General features: G+C 48.0%; 2 protein-coding genes across 2 annotated transcripts in view; one reads left to right on the top strand and one right to left on the bottom strand.

Annotated features, from left to right (window-relative positions):
- Window positions 1–3,447, top strand: part of DENND1A (DENN domain containing 1A) — a 645,990-nt gene extending 642,543 nt beyond the window's left edge. The window contains 1 exon segment of the mRNA XM_031954278.1: window positions 1–3,447. Coding sequence (XP_031810138.1) covers window positions 1–1,139 — 1,139 coding nt within the window. The 3' untranslated portion in view covers window positions 1,140–3,447.
- Window positions 3,448–9,067: 5,620 nt separating this feature from the next.
- The window catches only part of CRB2 (crumbs cell polarity complex component 2), a 39,839-nt gene continuing 29,822 nt past the window's right edge, over window positions 9,068–19,084 (bottom strand). Inside the window, exons 12-16 of the mRNA XM_031949325.1 lie at window positions 18,191–18,356; window positions 16,069–16,939; window positions 15,344–15,460; window positions 13,642–13,768; window positions 9,068–11,558 (exon numbers count right to left, since the gene is read on the bottom strand). Coding sequence (XP_031805185.1) covers window positions 11,331–11,558; window positions 13,642–13,768; window positions 15,344–15,460; window positions 16,069–16,939; window positions 18,191–18,356 — 1,509 coding nt within the window. The 3' untranslated portion in view covers window positions 9,068–11,330. The remainder of the gene's footprint in view (window positions 11,559–13,641; window positions 13,769–15,343; window positions 15,461–16,068; window positions 16,940–18,190; window positions 18,357–19,084) is intronic.

Below are 19,084 nucleotides of genomic sequence, written 5' to 3'. Positions count from 1 at the left end.
GCCGGGAGGGCATCTTGACCCCTGGAGAGAGAGAGGAGACCCCTACTTCTGCACAGGGCAACATCACCATCCCCAGGCCTCAAGGAAGGAAGACCCCTGAGCTGGGCATTGTACCCCCGCCTCCCACAGCCCGGCCTGCCAAGCTCCAGCCTTTTGTTACCCCTGAGCCTGGGAAGACCCCTGGCCTTGGGCCCTCTGACGCCCCTTCTGAGCTGATCCCGGAGGTGCTGGGGAGCTCGGCCCTCTCTAGGGATCTGGAATGTCGACCGCCTCCCACTTATCTGCCGCCCCCGCCGAGGCTTCTCCCTACCCCTGGCAGTGCCACTGATATCCTCAAGCCGGTCCGTGTGGTCACGGACCCCGCAGGCTGTGAGAGCGATTACCTGCTGACTCTCCTGGACCCTCTCAAGGCCAGCTGGCCAGACAGGGTCCCCTCCGGCTCTGGGGCCCCCTCCAGCTCTGGGACTCCCGGCACAAGTGGCTTTCCCTGTGGCATGGGCGACTTCAGCCCTGCTTCCACACCGTTTGGGCCCAAACTGGGCTTCCCTTCAGCTTCGGCACCCGCCCCATTCCTCCAGCCATCGCTCAACCCCTTCACCCAACATGTGCCAACGGCTCTGCCAGTCTCTATGACCCAGTGTGTTGGGGGGCCTTTTGCCCCCTCTCCAGCTTCCCTGGGCCAGGCTTTCACTCCGAGCTTTATGGCTTCCAGCCCTGGCTTTTACACCCCCCAGAGACCTCAGCCCGGCCTCTCTGCTCTCTCCATGCCCAATCTGTTCGGCCAGGCCCCCCCAGGGCCTCACGTCAGCTCCTGCCCACTACCAGGCCACAGCCCCGTCCCGGGGGGCCCCAGCCAAGCCAGCCACCTGGGGGGCCCCTCCAAAATCCGAACGTTGCCCCTGGTGCGGTCCGGCTCAAGGCCAGCCGAGGCCAAGCAGGGGTCGGCCTTGAGACCCGGAGAGCCGGCGGCGGTGGCGCCCGCCAGGCCTTTCCACAGCCTGGAGCCGGTTCTGCAGTCCTCAGGCCCCAGAGAAACCAGGGATCCGTTTGAGGATTTGTTACAGAAGACTAAGCAGCAGATCGCGCCCACTCAAGGAAAAGTGGAGCAGCTTCGGAAGCGCTGGGAGACTTTTGAGTGAGATCCAAAGAAGAATTTGCGGTTGGTAGACAGGGACGTGTATTTTTGGAAGGTGTTTGGGGTTTGTCTAAATGAAGGATTAACTGGCTATTGTAAAAAAAAATAATGATAATATCCCCCACTCCCTCCTGCCCATCTCCTCTTCCCCAGCGATGACTTCCAAGCAGTTTCTGCTGATGGAATTGAATTTTGACTTAATGAAACCCTACTTTGTCCAGTTCTTCCTGAGATTATTTTCACTGCCATCAGAAGTCAGACGTGGCCTGCAGTTGGGTCCTACCCTTCCCACGGGTTTCCGTACTGACCCCTTGATAATTAGTTTCTCCCTTCTGATACCGCCGGCCGGAGAGCCTTCTCTTCTCCTGGCCCAGGATCTGCCGGGTCCCCCGTACCCAACCCTTGTGGACACGTAGGGACGGCTGTACCACCCACGGCCTTACTCACGACAGTTAAACCCAAGTTGGGTGTCAGAGGAGGCTCTCCCTGGCTCTCCCTTCTCCAGTTCCTTGTCTCAAGATTTAAGTTCTACTGTTCTTAGACAATCTTCATCTTAGACGCTCTTCAAAACCTGCCTAGAAGTAGAGACCCAACCATCCCAGCCACATTCACTTTCATAGGGAAGGTTGGATTTCTTTTGTTTTTTGTCATTCACATGCTAGGGATCATCGATCCTTGAAATTCCTATTTCAGGAAAACATAGCACAGAGCCAGCCCTGGACACCAGCAACTTTAATTTTAAGAAGATTTTTAAAAAAGACATCAGAAGGAGTCATTAAGAGGAGCCCTTATATTATACCCTTGCTCTTATAGCTCTATGTTAATATGATATATAAGTGTCCTAAATGGCCGTATTTGAACTGGATGTCATAGTAGCTTATTTTATTATCAAAGTCGGGGCCCAAACATCTCTAGCCTATCTATCCCGGGAGGTGGCCCTGTTCAATCCAAGTGGAAAAGACTGGAAATTAAAAATCAGACTGAGTTTTGTCGCATGAAAACATCCAACTGCACAACATAGCCTTTGGGTGAATGCTGCTAATTTTCCCTTTGTGGGATGGCATTAGGACCCACTTGAGGTCTTCCTTTCACGCATACCCCTGCTTTCAGGGAGAGAGGGTTGGGAGATGGAGGAGACTTAGCGCGGAGATGGAGGAGACTTAGCAGGGAGGGAGGAGGAAATCACTTTTGCCTGAATTAGATGCTTTGACTACTTTCTTGATGACAGAGGGGGAACTTATCCATTCCTCCCTTCCCCTACAGCTAGAAGTGGATGAAGTCAAAGGCTGGCTCTTAGAAGAGCCTCAAATCTCTCCAGAAGCAGAGCCAGTATTCACTTTTCCCACCGAGTTAAGCTGAAAATAATAGTTTTGCTATCTTTAATCCATAATTTCCCTCCTTTACTTTATCCAAATTATTATGTCTTGGATGGGGGCAAGCCTTGTTCAGGCTGTCTAGGGTTAAAAAAAATAAACCTTTGAAGACAAAGGAAATTGTTCACATTTCAACCTGGTCTTTCATTTCCTGATTTTGGGTGAGCTGGCTCATCCACGCAGTCCACTGCTGTAGCAGCCATGTGCCCTGGATTCTGAGCCTCCCCCTCTGCCCCAGAGTAATCCTACCCATAATCATGAAGACGTCCCCAGCTCAGGGAGAGCCCCGTGGGCCTCAGTGACATTCTCGGCTTCTGGGATGCGCGCTGCTTTGCCAAACCAGACGGCCCCTTCAGATTCAGGGACAAGGAGGAGTCCCAGAGCTTTGCAGAGCGCACGATTCAGAAAGGGACGTCACCTCAACATCCAGATGAAGAGCTTGAATCTGAATTTGTTCCTTAAGCTGGGCCAGACGGGACTGCTTGAATCTGAATTTGTTCCTTAAGCTGGGCCAGACGGGACTGCTCAGCCCAACACTGGAATGAACCGGTCTCATTGACCCCCAAAGCACTGCATGCTTCGAGTTCCGTGGTTTCCTTTCCCTTGTGGCACGTGGGCCATGCCCAGGGATGCATATCCCCCTCCCCATCCTGGAAGGCATCTTCCCCTTCTGTGTCTTGCACTGGGGGTCCCTCAGACGGAGGCTAGGCCAGAAGGGCTCACACAAACCCACACTGAAGAAGCCGAGGCCGTTCTGCTGGCTCCCGGGCCACCTGGTGAGCCGCAGGGCAGAAATGGGGTGGAAATAGTAGTCATGTGTTGTCCACACACGAGCACTGTATGTACCTTTCTTCACATATTGGATTGAATTTGTAAACCTGGGAATTAATTTTCTGTGACAGCTCAATAAAATCCTCTCGGGCAGAACACCTTTTGTTTACCTGGTTGTTGAAATGCTTTCTTTGATATTCATGGAGCCAGGAGTGAAAAAGGGGGCACCTTTGTACTGGGAAAGTCACTGGGCAGAGGAGTGATGGAGGGGGGTTCAAGGGTTGCCTCTGCCGTGGCTGTAAATTCCAACAAGTCACTTCTTTCTAGTTCATTTTCTCCTTATGAGGCAGAGGAACACAGTCTCTTCATTCCCTCCAACTCTAAATTCTATGTTCTAACACTGTACTCTAAGATTCCTTTTAGCTACAGGAGGTAGACTTGGCAAAGCCTGGAATTTCATCGACAGTTTTCTGTATTTGGAAGTTCCTTCTCACCCTAACAATCCCATATCCCAGTTTCCCCGAGGAACCAGACATCCCACGGGGCTAATGCAGGTGCCCTCCGCCAGCCGAAGGGTTAGAGCCCCACGCTCTTATTTGTGAAGGACCCGCAGCTCCCAGGTCCAGCGTGCCTGAGTCGTAAGAGTCAACAAATTAACTAGCATCACTTCCTAAACCAAGAGCCAGTTTCTTCTGTGCATACTTGGGAGTTAAGCAGACAGTGACTGGAGAAGTTGAATCAAGACTAAAAAATGTTGTTACAAAGCAAAAGAATAATAACTGTGATTGTTATTGTTCCAGTGGCAGTTATAGGATAGAATACAGAGGATCCCAGAAGTGGGGTGAATGCTGAGGTCATACCCAGTTCCCTATCCCGAGAATGGATCACCATCTAAAATGGTGCTGATAAGTGGCTCATTTGTCCATCACTTGGACATTTTTAGTACATGGAACTCACTACCTCAAGAAGCATTCCATTGCTTTGTTGGCAGCTCTAATTGCTAAGATATACTTCCTATAGGGGGGCAGCGAGGTGGCGCAGTGGAGAGAGCACCAGCCCTGAAGTCAGGAGGACCCAAGTTCAAATCTGGTCTCAGACACTTAACACTTCCTGGCTGTACGACCCTGGGCAAGTCACTTAACCCCAATTGCCTCAGCAAAAAAATATAGATAGGTATCTAGATAGATAGATAGATTTCCTATAAGGTAGGTTTCTAGTTCCGCCCTCTGGTGCCCAAAAAAGAAGCCAAGACTTATCCCTCTTTGTCATGGCAATCCTTCAGCTATATAAAGATACCAACTGAGTTACCGCCCCATCTCCAAACTTTGTTTAGAATCTTCTGCCTCTCCTTGAGTGAGCAAAATGAAAACTACCCGATTTGCTCAGGAAGTTGTTCCAGAAGTCTTCAGAGACTCCTTTTGGCTTTTCCCAGGGAAGAGATGGTACAGGAACTCTTTGGATTTTAGGTGGGATTTCAGGTCAGATCAATAAGTATTTATTGAGTGCTGGCTATATGTTAGTATAGTGTGAGGTGCTGGACAGCATGCAATGGAACCCAGGCCTCCAAACCCCCCGACTTTGAAAGCTGCTATAGTATGAAAGCTGCGTCAGACTAGGGAGCTTAAGGTAAGGATGGAGGTCTAACTTTGAGGATACTTCTGTGATCATGGGCAAGTCACTTCCTCTCTGAGGCTCAGGCTTCAGTTTTTCCACCTATAAAATGGAGGCAATGTTCACATACTACTAGTTCACAAGGATATTGTACAGAGACCATAACAACAACTGCCTGGAAGTCTCTGTAAGATTACAGGGCTGAATGACTGAACTGTTTACAGTCGGCTTAGAGATGGCAAGTGACTTCCTCGAGCTTATACAGCAAGTGGGGGACTCAAAGCTGGGTGTCCCGTCCTTGCAAGAATGGTTCTTCTGATGATCCCGATATTGAGTCATTATTCCATAAGATTTTGGAATTAAAAGGGAAACTGAGGTCCAGAGAAATGACTTATCTAAGAGTATCCGATGGAAGCCTGGTCTTTAAGACAATTAATTAATCCCCTGTGCTAAATTTGGCTCAATGTCAGACCCTCCATGTTAGAGGAATGGGGGAGAAGATGCACTGTCCTAGTGTCATTAGAGAATCAACTTCTTTAATGTTAATCCCCTTGAGGTTGGAGTATGGAGTGGAAAATCAGTTCAATGGGAAGTCTGGAAATGTATGTTAACAAATCCCCCCCATTAGCCTTTCAGGGGATAGATGAAAGACCCTGAAGGCTATTGAACAAACAATATTCTCTGGTATCTGGATATTTTGAACAGATGTCTGGATCAAAGGCACATGCAGAAACCAAAACAAAATGAAGCAGCAGCAATAAAAAACCCAGCCACCTGCCCAGCAGCAGCAGTCTAGGTGCTGGGGGACCAACTCCAATGTTTGGGAAAAGAGGACACAAATTTAATCCTTGGTATTATTTTATAGAAAAGGCTCAGAGAAGCTGCAATTAGCCCAGCATTACACAGTAAGTAATCTTGAATTGCCTCCTGTCATGGGATGATGGAGACCCAATTCCTAGTCCCAAATTGAGAATTAAAACTGACATGTAGGAGACATCAGGTTAAATAAACAGATCAGTCTCTAGATACAAGTTATTGCTTCCATTAAATTTTCCTATAAAATTCACCCTTTGGTTCTGTCCTCAGAAATTTCAGAAACAGAAATGGAAAACTTTGATAAACTCATTAGTGTTAAAATAAGGATAAGGCAGCCTCCCTCCCAGAGGCTACAAGTGTTGGGGTTCAAAAAAACTGAGAGAAGCCACTGTTTCCGGTAGAATGGAAGCTCAGATTCTCATATTGCCCCAACACTTAGCTGATGACAACCCGGATAGACAGGGAATGCAAGTATTCATTAAATTTTTCACATGAGAAAATTGAAGCTCAAAGAAATAAATTTCTTCAAGGATGCTCACTTACTAAGGTCTAGGTTAGAATTTGAATCCAGCTTTTCCTGACTCCAGGATTTTCTTCATTGTATTATATTGCCCAGTGAAAGAATCATCATCATTAGTAAAACTTCACAAGTCTTGGAACCTTTAAGGTGCAGGGAAATGGGAACCATAGTTAATGATTACTCCTACCAATGTAGCTGATGTGAAGATGAAGGGAGTGATCTGGCCAGGACCTGAGCAATGGTGGACTCATGATGTGTAAGGATTTTCATTCATTTTTAACTACAAGGGAGCTTAAATCATAACAGCTAGCATTTACACAGTGCTTCAAAATATGCAAAACAAATTATAAATATTATTTGAATGGGACAGCTAGGTGGTGCAGTGGGTAGAGCACCAGCTCTAAAGTCAGGAGGACCTGAGTGCAAATCTGGCCTCAGACACTTAGCACTTCCTGGCTTTGTGACTCTGAGCAAGTCACTTAACCCCTATTGCCTCACCCAAAAAAAAAAAAAAAAGTGTTTGCATGTGTGTATAAAATTTTAATGTCGACAACCCTGAGAAGTAGATATCCCTTCATTTTAAAGATGAAGAAAATGAGGTAGAGGATAATGACTTACCCAAAATAACTGTCTGAGGCATGATTTAAAGTCTTCTTGACTTTTTCCTAACTACTTCCAGAACCAGACTTATAAAACTTTTTCTACTTTTAACCCATTTTCACCCAAGAATCTGATACTTTTAGTTATATGAATCAAATTTATGACAATAAATCATAATTTCACAACCTCCACACTCAGTTATGAGCCCCCCATGGGGTTGTGAACCAGCTTCATTCTAGAAAGGCCTTTAGAGCATAAAATGTTGGCAGTATAAGTTGCCTTAACATCTAGTCCAACCTCTATGTTTTACCAGTGAGATCAGCAGAAGGAAAAATTATTTGGCCTAGGAGTTTCTGCTGGCTTTTTCTGGCTGCTGGATGGGAGTGATTTCTCCTTTTGTTCCCTTACCATGTAGACTAGAATTGGGTCCCCATCATTACATGACAAGAGGCAATCCAAAAATGACTTGTCCAAAAGTCACCTCCCTTGTGAGTAGTGGAAAAAATAGTAAGACCCAAGCGTCCTGATGCTTTCTGTTAAGGATGTTCCCCCCAGTGAGATGCTGGTGGGTGCTGTAGGGAGTACCCCATAAGTGGCAAGTGTCCTAGAGAGTCCAAGGAGGATTTTAGTGAGCAGCCTCAGACACACTCTTTGTGCCGACCTTCCTAAGGAAAAGCTCGTAAAGTCTCACTGGCATCTCCTGCTGTATCAGTACATGGGCACATTTCATTATTTGGCTACTCATCAGATTCTAGCCTTGCCTGTAGTTTGCCCTTCATGGTAGGTTTCCTTTCTCTAAGCCTTTGAAATCTTGCTTCCCCAAGAGCTGGGCCCAGATGAAGAGACCAGAGAGGCCGAGATTGGGGTTCTTTCATTTGGCTGTACAGTTTTCCCTCCTGGGCTAAACACTGAATGTCAGAATAAGACAAAGTGACAAAATGGAAAAGGGACTTTTAGGAATAGAAATAGCCTTCACTTCCTGAGTACTCTATGATTTATGTAGCACTTCCCTCCAAATAGTCTCATGGGCCAGATGGGACATGTCCTAGGATATTCATTTTTCAGGGAAAAAAAGAAATGAAGTCACTTGCCCAGAGTTCCACAAATTGATGTCAAAACCAGAATTCCAATCCAGGCTTTCTGAATATAAAATCAATTCCTCCCACTCTGCCATTGCTTCAAATGTTAGGAAATAAAATGGCACCCACAGACATCAGGAGTTATGTAGTTCACTTTAACTTAACACCTATTCCAACATTCTCACATTTTGCCAATGAGTCCCAGAGAAAGGTGTTTTGTCCAAAGGTTCCACCAAGTAAATGGAAAAAATAAGGCGAGGACCCAAGCCTCCTGATGCCCTCTCAAGACCCTTCCCCCAGTGTCATGCTGGTAGGTGCTGTAGGATGTGGAGTCCACGCTGTCATTTTATTCAGAGGCGAGCCATAACTAAGAATTCTGTCCTCTGAACAAATATACTTGAGAAACACTCCTGTACAGGAAAGAGACAACAGTTAGTTTGGAGCCATCTTCTCCACAGTTAAGAAAATAATTTTCTAAAGCCTAAGTCTAACCATGTCATTTCCCAACACTCAGGAATTTTCAAAGACTCTGTTGTAGTAAAACACATTTCTCAGTTTGGCATTTAAAACCCTTCACGCTCTGCCTCTAGCATGTTACTTTCCTTATAACTCTTCATATCAGTCTATCTAGCCCTCCAGCTGTTCTCTAACGTTGGTATTCTACTTCCCATATCCATTCCTGGGATGCATTCTCCCATTCTACCCATCTCAGCTTAGGGTTCCTGCCTTCCCAAGTCCCAAATCATATGCTACCTTCCACAGGAAGTCTTTTCCCTGGTTGTTAATGTCCTCTCTCCTCAATTTGATATTTAAATATTTTTTGACTTCTCATACATTATGTCTCCCAATAAAATACGTGCTCCTTGGGAAGCTAGGTGTCCCAGTGGATAGAGCACCAGCCCTGAAGTCAGGAGGAACTGAGTTCAAATGTGACCTCAGATACTTAACACTGCCTAGCTGTGTGACCCTGGGCAAGTCACTTAAACCCAATTGCTTCTGAAGGAAAAAAATATGTAAGCTTCTTGAGGACAGAAATTTCACATCTTTGGTAGATCATTTGTTGCTGTTTAATTTCAGTCTAGACCCCATTTGGGGTTTTCTTGGTAATGATACTGGAGAAGTTTGCCATTCTTTTCTCCAGCTCATTTTATAGATGGGGAAACTGAGGCAGACAGGGTTAAGGGAGCTGCCCAGAGTCACAAAGCTAGAAAGTATCTGAACTCAAGTTTTCTTGACTCAGGCCCAGCCATCTCTATCCTCCTGGGCTGCCCTAAATCACATGTGCCATGAAAACATATAAAGCCAGTGTGTAATCCTGGAATAGTCTGACATCAATCCCAGTACCTTTCCCAGAGTAGAGAAGAGTGCTTTTGTGCCATCCAGAACGCTTTACAAGAATTTGGCTTTTGGTTTTGTTTTTGCTAGTGGGTATGTAAGATGAAGGCAGATTTTAGAACAATTTTACCTGACTTATTTATTGCTGCCCCTATATGACAATATAGCTTTGTGGCCCCAGCTACCACATAGTTCCTGTGGGGTTTGGGGGACAGAGTGCCCCCAAAGAGATTCTGGACAAAGCAGGAATTTAACAAAAGCTACAAGGGAGACAGGGACCTGGAGTCAGCAGAGAGAAAAACTTCAAAGACTAGAGCATTTTCGCCTAGGAGTTTCTGTTGGCTTTTTCTGGTTGCCTAGGCAGGAGTGATGGCTCATTATCCTCCCTTACCAAGGAGAGCCTTACTAGCCATCCCATCCTGGCAGATGGTTTCAGAGACACTAAGACAGTATGTGGCCTGCACTGATTGGTGGTTCAGGAGAAGATTCCATCACAGTTGTGAAAGGACAACATACAAGATGAAAATCACCATCTCCACTAAGCACATAAAAACCACGTGCATTACAACCAGAATCCAAGATGTTAGATAGCCGTGTTCAGGGCGTTAGAAGGCACTTCTGGGCTCCGGGCCCCAGTGTTCAGGTTCAGTAGTACAATTTACGAATTTAACTCCAGTGTGTGTGACTCGTCCTATGTATTGAGAGGAAAGTGCCACTGACATTTCTGGGAAGAGAGGAGATGCTCGCAGACTTGATTAGAGTTCTTCATCTTGATTTTCCAGATGCTACACGAAAGTCATCTGGAAATAGGAATTTTTGCATTCTGTGGACTGTTCCCAGCAAAACTCTAACCAAGCCTTCAGTAAACCCAAGATTTGTGACATTTGGCCTTTCCTCCCTGCCTTTGGCCCGCCCCATAATCAAATATACATACACATAGGTATATATACGCACAAGTGTACATTAATATGAACACACCGGGATGCCCATAAAGGCTACATGTGTGCTCACAAATCTGCCCCCACTCTGTCTCTCACACTCACACACACACACGCGCACACGCACACACACACAGCCTCAGCCCAGCTGAAGCACAATTCCTTAAATAGGAATACACAGATACCAGAAAGAAGGAAGGGGCAAGGGGAGGGTGGTCTTTAGCTCTCTTGCATTACTCTTGTCGTGCGGGTTTGGTTCCCTGAGTTGTGCCCCATTTCCTAAAGGTGATCCAAAGATGGTGACCAAGGTAAGGAAGAACTGATGTCCTCCACAAGCATTCTTCATATGTGTTTCTTGTTCTTGGTCCCATCTGGAACCCTGCCACTGGTGTTAGGGAAAGAGGCGGCAGTTTGGTCCTGGGAGCACTGGGCAGAATTCCCTCAGAAAGTCCAGTTCCCTCAAAAACTCTTCCTGAGGCTGAGGAGGAGGAAATAGGGCTGAAGGTTCTACATGTCAGGCAGACAAGAGGGAGGGCCCCTGGACAGGCAGTTTCTATCTGAAATGGGGCCCTCCTGGGCCCTGCAGCCATCTCCACCGGGTCCCAAGCTGCCTGCACAGTGCTGGCCGACATGGGTCAAGGAAGAGCTCTGCTCTCAGGATCCAGGGGGAAGATAACCAAATAATCCAAGTCAGTTTATTGGATAAAGCTGGAAGGACCCAAACCCAGTCCTCTCAGTCTACCAAAGGGAAAACCAAAGCCAAAAGAAGGGAAATGTCACATGAGGGAGAAGGATTCAAAGTTGGGCCAAAAGGCTGACTCCAGATCCAGAGCATTTGCTGCTGTAGCACATCCTTGACCCTCTGCTTTCTAGGGCTCCTGGGATTGGTGCAGTTTTCCTGGTATCAGACCAGGAGTCCCAAGCTTCACTGGCCCGAGAGGCGGAGGAGGAAAGAGCTTGTGACGTAGCCCATCTCCGAGGACCAGGGTTCCCTTGGCCCTTTGCAGTTGGCTTTAGTGGAGCCCATACGTCATAACTGAGTGGGTGGCTTCCTGCCAGGGCTGGCTCACCATCTGAGCCCTGGGCCACGGCCCCAATCCCTGGCCTGGGAGTTGTATGTGTATTGTGTGTGCTGGGGGTGAAGGGCACAGGTCATATCAACCGCTCCTCAGGAGGCACCTTGAGGACACTGTCCATTTCCAGCCGGGCCCCCGCCACCTCCTGTTGGCTGGGACTGTAGGTCCCCTCAGACTGACGTCTTTTCCGGGCTGCAAGGACCCCCGAGAGGAGGCCGATGAGGAGCAGCAGAAGGCACCCGCAGGCCACGGGCACCACGACCTCAATCAGCGGGAACGAGAACAGCGTGACTGGAGGCCCCTTCTGCAAAAGACATCAACGGGAAGAGAGACGTGAACCTCAGAGAGCTGGCCACAGCTTGTGCAGTCTCCCAGGCCCTAGGAGTCACAGACTCGACTTCTGTTCCAGGAACAGGGGCTTTGGAGAAGGAAAGAGACCTCTGAGGTGAGCCGAGTCCAACCCTCTCACTTTAGAGATGAAAAAACCAAGAAGACCCCCAACCGTAATTTAATCCAGCCCCTCCTTGCAAATGGTCATTCAGCCTCTGATTGAAAACTGCCAGAGTGAGGGAATTCACTGACCTCACAAGGCAAGTTCAAGCCACCTTGGCTTGTTGTTAATTATTGGGAAGTGCTTTAAAAATCTGCCTTCCCTTTAACAACTTCTTAGTTTTATTTTTTCCCCTCTGAAGCTAATCAGAACTCCATAATAGACCTAGAAATACATCTCATGATAGAACTTGAAATACTTAGACAACAATGGCATCCCTCTCAGTCTTCTTGTTAATCACTCCCTCCCAGTTCCTTTGGACCAGCCCTTGGATAGTACAGTTTCTCAGACCTTCCCTACCTTGGCTGCCCCTCTCTAAACAGGCTCAGCTTGACAATGTCCTTCCCAAAATGTGGTGCCCGGAGCCAAATTGGCTCTCAACATAGAGGTCTGACAAGGATGTCAGACTCATTATCCGCCTCAAGCAAGACACTCTCTGTCTACATAGCCTAAAATAGCTATTTCAATTGTTGACCACTGATTCAACTTGGAAGTCCACTAAGAGCCTCCAGGCCCTTTTCACATGCCTTCTCTGTCCTATACTAGGGCAGGTGGCCATGGTTCAAGTCAGAAGGCAGTAGCCAGTCTGGTATATTTAGATGCACATTTATTTCCTCTGCTTCTGCTTCCCTAAATCCTACTGGAAGAAAGCAAGAAGCATAAAAGTATAAAACAGGGTGAGGGCACTCCTTAGCCTATCCCCCAGAGTCCCCAGAAGTCACTGAATATTAAAGCTGAAAGGAACCTTGGGAAAAAGAATGGAGTTGTGAACATGATTCTTAGCCCTTCCTCCTCACCTTATAACCAGGAAGAACACAGGAAGGCTTTTTAAAAAATACCTCTTGAAAGTAAAGGATTTTGATCTTTCCTCCCTCCAAAAAAGGTGGGTTTGGTGTTGTGTGTCCTTGGCTGGGATCAAACTCCATTTAGAACAATTATCCAAGACTGAGTGCCATAGTCTAGACATGGCAGTGACAAGATGGAACCTACTCGGAGGCAGCCATGATGGTCGTCCCATCCTAGGACATTCCACTGAAGCAATGGGGGAAATTTTACTCTTTAACTTGGAGTTAACTTTACTCTTTAACATCAGAGGCAGAGAGGATATTAGAGGACTAGTCATGGGACAAAGGGATTAACTTGTTCTGTTTGAACAGAAACCAGGGGAGGTAAAAGTCACCAAAAGGCAAATGCCAGCTCAATGTAAGGAACCATTTTTGAACATTTAATGCTGTCACAAGGTTAAATAAGCTGCCTTGGGAGACAGCTCCCCATCCCTGGAGGGCTTCAGATTGAGTCTAACTGACCACTTGTCAAGAGTGATGTAGGACATTGCTGCTTGAGGGTAGGTTGGAATGTGCCCAGATATCCTTGCGAGCTCCATACTTCTGTGATTTAACTTCATGACCACAAGTTGTTTGAAGACCCGGGAGAGGAAATCCCCTCCCCAGATGCCCAGGTATTTTCCTGTTATTCTCTGCCCTCTCCCTCCCCCAAATTCAGACTCATGCCCTCACCCATCTCAATTGTCCCCCTTCCCTTATGATTCTGAGCATCCTCCTTGTATTTGTGTGCCTTTGGACAAAGTCTCTGGCCCTCCCAAGGTTGTAGTGCCACAGGTGGGATGTGGGCCAGCTCCCTCCCCTCCCCCTCCACAGTGAACTTCCCATGAAAATCCAGATAGCTGCAAGCCAGTATAGTGATTTCTCGACATTTATCCCCAATTACCTCTCCTACTTCCATAGCTCCCAGATAACCGAAACCATCAAAATTATGCCCACCTGCCTCAGCCACCCTCTCACTCCCTGAGGACATGGAGCCCAGGCCCCCAACTCACAGCCACATCACAATGCCGGCCCCCAAAATTGCTGCTGCAGATACATTCAACTTCACTCCCAGCTGCTTGGCAGGTACCGCCATTCTGGCAAGGGTTGGGTTCACACTCAGGTATCCGAATTTGACACCTGTAATGTGGAAGAAAGCAAAAGCTAACATAGTACTCTGTACCCCATAACCAAAGTCAAATCCAGCCCCAATGCCCTGCTGTCTCTCTACCTCTTAGAAGACCATCCTAGCAATCAGAGGTGACCAAGGACTTTAGGGGAAAGTAAACTCCCCATCCCTAGAAATATTTGAGCAGACTTTGTTTTACTAGTGAGCAAGGATGTTATAAATGGAGTCATATTTCCAATGAGTATTGGAACCTTGGAGGTTCCTTCCTATGTTAATATTCTGTGTTATAATTGTCAAAAGTCCCTCCCAAATATATATCCAAAATATATAGGATATTTTGGATCCTAAAATCACTTCTTATTTTAAGACTGTTTAATCTTGTGTTCCTAAGAGAACCCTTCACCAAGAAACTGGCAACAGTGAGCATGACCCTTCCAAGGATGAGTGTTATCCATAATCCTCCAACAGATTTTGGGAAGGGGATTACCAGAACTATAAGGACTGAATTTCATACTTGAAATTTGAAGGGGATGTGAGAGATTATGTAGCCCAAACTACTCACTTGACAGATATAGGAATTAATGAGAAATTACCTGCCAAAGTCATACACCAAGTTAGTGGCAAGTCTCAGATTGGGATGTTTTCATCAGAACTGGAAAGGGCTCTAGAGATCATTAATCCATTCCTCTCATTTTCCAGAGGAGGGAACAAAAGCCCAGAGAAATAAAATGATCCAGCTGAGGTCCCCCAGCACTAGGACCCAGGCCTCCTGGCTTTTTCAGAGCTTTGGTTTAAATAGGGCTTTGACTGGTAGGGTTCTGCCACTATTTGATGAAACTCTCCCATCTGCCTCATTATGCCCAAGGACTCATTTGTGGGCATGCGAATCTGATATTCGTATCTTCATTTCAAGATGCATTACTCATTTTTTCACTCTTATGAATATATTAATTAACAGCTCCATTAAGCCAAATTCCTTCATCCCTCTGATAAAACAAACAAATAAACAAAAAACCAATTTTTAGCCATCTCCAGTTTCTACAATTGTCTCAGGACCCTGCTAGATGAATGATGCTAATCTGTTTATACTCATTCCCCTCAAAGGCTGGAAAGGGTTCGGTGAGAACGGAGCTTTCTTAGCCCAAAAGAAGGGGGAGCCAATGGCAGCATTTCACCCACTGAGACCAGCCAGTTGGGGACATGTTCCAGAGTGGGGCACCTAGTAGGGAAATTACCAGGCTGCCATGTACTGCCTCAGTCCCTCTCCAAACCCTGTCCCTTCTCCAGGCCAGTTTCCTCTGTAGAGTCTCGGTGCTAGGCCAAATGACCACTAAGGTTCCTTCCAGCTCTAAATTCCATAATTTCTGGTTGCCATAGTCCCTCCAGCTATGGTACATGGGTGACAACCTGCCCTGGCTCTGAGGCAACCTCTGTAAGTATTTCATAGGCCAGAAACCGTAAAGAACAGGGTCCCTTTCTCCCTCAGTGAGGAGACCTCGGCCCAAGTTCCTCTGTTCCTGCCTTGGGACCCTGAAACCCATTCCCCACTTTACCACCAGCTCTAGCATTCCCCTAAGTTCCCTTACCTCAGGCCTGTGAAGCCCATCGGGCAGCTGCAGTTGGCTCCCCAGGGCCCATCAGAACAGTGGCCTCCATTCAGGCAAGTGAAATTGCGGCCGCATTCTTCCGGCGGGAAGGGCCACCTAGGAAATGAGCAACCATCGGAAAGTGTAAGTTTTGAAAGGGATTCTAGCACCTGGAATAAGATGTTGGAGGGGGAAGAGCCTCCAGAACACAGACTATATAGAAGGCAGGATGTTAGAACTGGAAGGGAGCCTAGATCGCTGTGTTAGAGGAGAAAAAATAGAAAGTCTTATTGATGAAGGACCCTAGAACATAGGAGAAGAGAGGTGGGCTGGCTGTTCACCTGAAGGACAGCCTAAGATGTCAGCTTTCAGAACTCAGGACATTAGAACGGAAAGGGATCCTAGGACAAAGCACGAGAAAAGATAGAGTCATAGAAGGAACTCTAGAGCATACAAAGAGAGGATGTTAGAACTGGAAGGAGAACACAGTGTTGGAAGAAGGACCACAGACTGCTGGAGCAGAAAGGGACCCTAGAAGGCAGAAGATTAGAGTGTCCTGTGGTAAGGGGATGTACATGATGTTGGAGCAGAGAGCACAGAACTGCAAGGGGCCCAAGACATCTTGTGCTTGCGTCACAGGGGGAAACCTCTTGCTCAAAACCACCCATATCTCAAGGATGGGTCCCAGGCTCCGGCCAGAGGAGCCTCCCAGCCCAGGGACCTACTGGCACCGGGGGCCGAAGAACTCGGGAGGGCAGCGGCAGGAGTAGCTGAGGAGGCCGTCCACGCAGGTAGCCCCATGCAGACATGAGTGCTCGAGGCAGTCATCCACGTCGCTCTCACAGTGCTTCCCTGTGTAGCCTGCGCTGCACTGGCACTGGTAGCTGCCTGGCAAGTTCCTGCAGCGGCCGTGGACACAGGGAGCAGAGCCACACTCGTCCACGTCCACCTCACACCGCGGGCCATTCCAACTGGCCCCACAGGCACAGCTGAAGGCGTCAAAGAGGTCCTGGCAAGTGCCCCCGTGAAGACAGGGCTCTGCTGAGCACACGGGATGCCCGCGACAGCCCAGATCCACACCACCACCCTCCAGAAGGAACTGCTCCGGCTGGGGGAGAGGTGTGGGCAGGCGGGCGAAGGGCAGGTCCAGGCCGCCCACGGTCACGCGGCCCAAGCAGCCTGTGAAGTTTTCAGCCAAAACCACCCGCACGTGGTGGCGCAGGAAGTCCAGGGTCCCTGCCTGGCCCCAAAGGGTCACGTTTTGTGCCTCATCCAGACGCAGCTGCCATCGAGAGAGGGAAGCCGCTGGCTCCTCCATAGCCAGGGAGACCAGGTGCCAGGCCCCGTCGGAAACGGGCGCAACGCCTCCAAAGGTAGCCCCCTCAACGCTGTTCCCGCTGCGCACAGACACAGACAAAGAGCCGTTGTGAATGGCCACCCTCAGCGAGGCTCCCTCCCCAGCTGCCTGCAGCAGGACGGCCTCCAGGTCGCGGGTCCGGAAAGCCAAGGAGAGCGCCACAAGCTCCCGCTGGGCCGACATATTGTGGCTGGTGAAGACGGCGGGCGGCTGATCTTGGAACGTAGCGTTGGCCAGACCTAGGGGAAAGGCACAGAGTGCGTGAGCCTGGGGCCAGAGCTGAGGTTTACTTTCTACCTATTCTCAAGAGAGTCAAGGGACGTGTCCAGCTGGGTAATCAAGGCTGAGGGGGAGGGGAATGGGCATTCTGGGAGATCCCTGTTGCCTCTGCAGTAAGCAGCTGCCAGAGTCGGGCCCAAGGTGCCTTCCAGTAACATCTGACCCATCAGACCATGGCCCTAGGGCTCCGGACAGTCTCTTGGGCTGTGAGCCTGCTTGGCCTAGGGAGCCTTAGGAGTTGTAAGGTCAAACCCATCCTTGGGATGTGGGTCCCCCCAATCTCCCTAATCAGTGTGAGATCCCTTAGAAGAGAGGGGGCAAAGCTGCTCCTGGGGAGAAGACCTCCACTTCCTCCATGAAGACTCTTATTCCCCTAATACTCTCAGATCTCCCCCAGCCCTTTGGACCCCTCTGCTGCCTTTATCAGGAGCCCTAGTGCCAACTCATCAAGAACCTCCCCCACAGGGCTTTCATGGCCCCACAACATGGTCCCAGCCCCCCTTCCCAGACTTATTAGAGATGGGTCCCCCTTGCACATTCTACGGGCCAACTACACGGGCCTCCTGCTGTTCCTCATCCATGACCCTACATCCCTAGAAGGAATGTTTTCTCACCTCCTTCTCTTAGCATCACTTACTTCTTTCAAGACTCAGCTCAGAGGCACTTTCCAAACTTTTACTAATCCCCTCAACTACTCTTTTTATAGTTGACATTTTCAGTTGGATCCAACTCTACCTGACCCCATTTGGGGTTTTCTTGGCAAAGATCCTAGGAACATTTGCTATTTTTTCTCCAGTTCATTTTACCAGGTGAGGAAACTGAAGCAAACAGAGTTAAGTGACTTGCCCAACTAGTGTCTGAGGCCGATTGGAACTTGGGAAGATGAGTCTTCCTGACTCCAGGCCTAGTGCGCTACGTACTATATATCTAGCTGCCCTATCAGCTACTAATGCTTCTCCCAAATCACCTTGTATCTAGTTTGTAGTTACCATCATAATAATTGTTATTATTTTATCTAGCATTTTTATACTGCTTTAAAGTGTTCAAAACATCTTAAATACATGTTACCTTGTACTACCTTGCGGAGGCATGTATTATCCCACTCCAGTGGGAGTTTTAGATTTGTCTGGTGAATTGAATAAGTGAATGAATGTAGAGCTTAGGATCTTCCTAGAGGTGAAAGGACAAGATAGAGGGTTTTCTCTACTCACATACATAACCATCGGGGACTTCGGCACAGGTGGTAGAAGGGGGACAGGGTTGGGCCTGACACCATAGGCGTTTAGCACACGTGGGCCCTGTAAAATTGTGAGGGCAGCTGCAGATGAAGTCATTCCAGGTCACAGTACATGTCCCTCCGTTGTGACAAGGGTCAAACTGCAAAAAGAGAAGCAGGAGTTCCCATTTCTGAAGAGCCTTAAAGATGTGCACCGCACCCCCCTCACAGTAATCCCTTCTCAGGAAGGGATGCAAGGCCCAGAGGAGGGGTACCAAGCTAGTACATTTGTCCTTAGGTCTGAGAGGTACTGATGAGCAGTGAAAGGAGCCACGATCTCCTTTCCTCCTTAGGCCCTGGACAGGAAGCTTAGGACTGGGTCAATGAGGTTCAGAGTCAGCTACACTGGGGACCTGGGAACCCTCAGTCCCCAGAGTTGGGAGATCTCTGGGAATAAAGGAATGGCCTGTTTACGGGATGCTGGAACTGGACATTAAATTTAGATAAACTTGGATCTTGTCAGAGAAGTTGCTGAAGTAGATTCTTGTGTAGTAAAGATTAAACAGGACAATAAATAGCAGCTTGTGATTCTATTATCCTTAAACTATTTACAAAACATTCTCCATGAAGCAATACCTTGAGATAGTCAGGTAATGAAAATATAACTCCAGGGGCAGCTAGATGGCGCAGTGGATAGAGCGCCAGCCCTGAAGTGAGGGTTCAAATCTGGCCTCAGACACTTAACACTTCCTGGCTGTGTGACCCTGGGCAAGTCACTGAACCCCAATGGCCTCAGCCAAAAAAGAAAAAGTAGCTCCACTTAATAGATGGAGAAGTTGAGACTCAATAAAGTTGTGACTTGCTCAAGGGCCAAGAAGCAAAGGCAGGT

The sequence above is a fragment of the Sarcophilus harrisii genome, chromosome 2, assembly GCF_902635505.1.
Source record: "Sarcophilus harrisii chromosome 2, mSarHar1.11, whole genome shotgun sequence".
NCBI classification, from domain to species: domain Eukaryota; kingdom Metazoa; phylum Chordata; class Mammalia; order Dasyuromorphia; family Dasyuridae; genus Sarcophilus; species Sarcophilus harrisii.
Note: the sequence above shows the minus strand (reverse complement) of the source record. Positions and strands in the feature narration are given on the sequence as shown.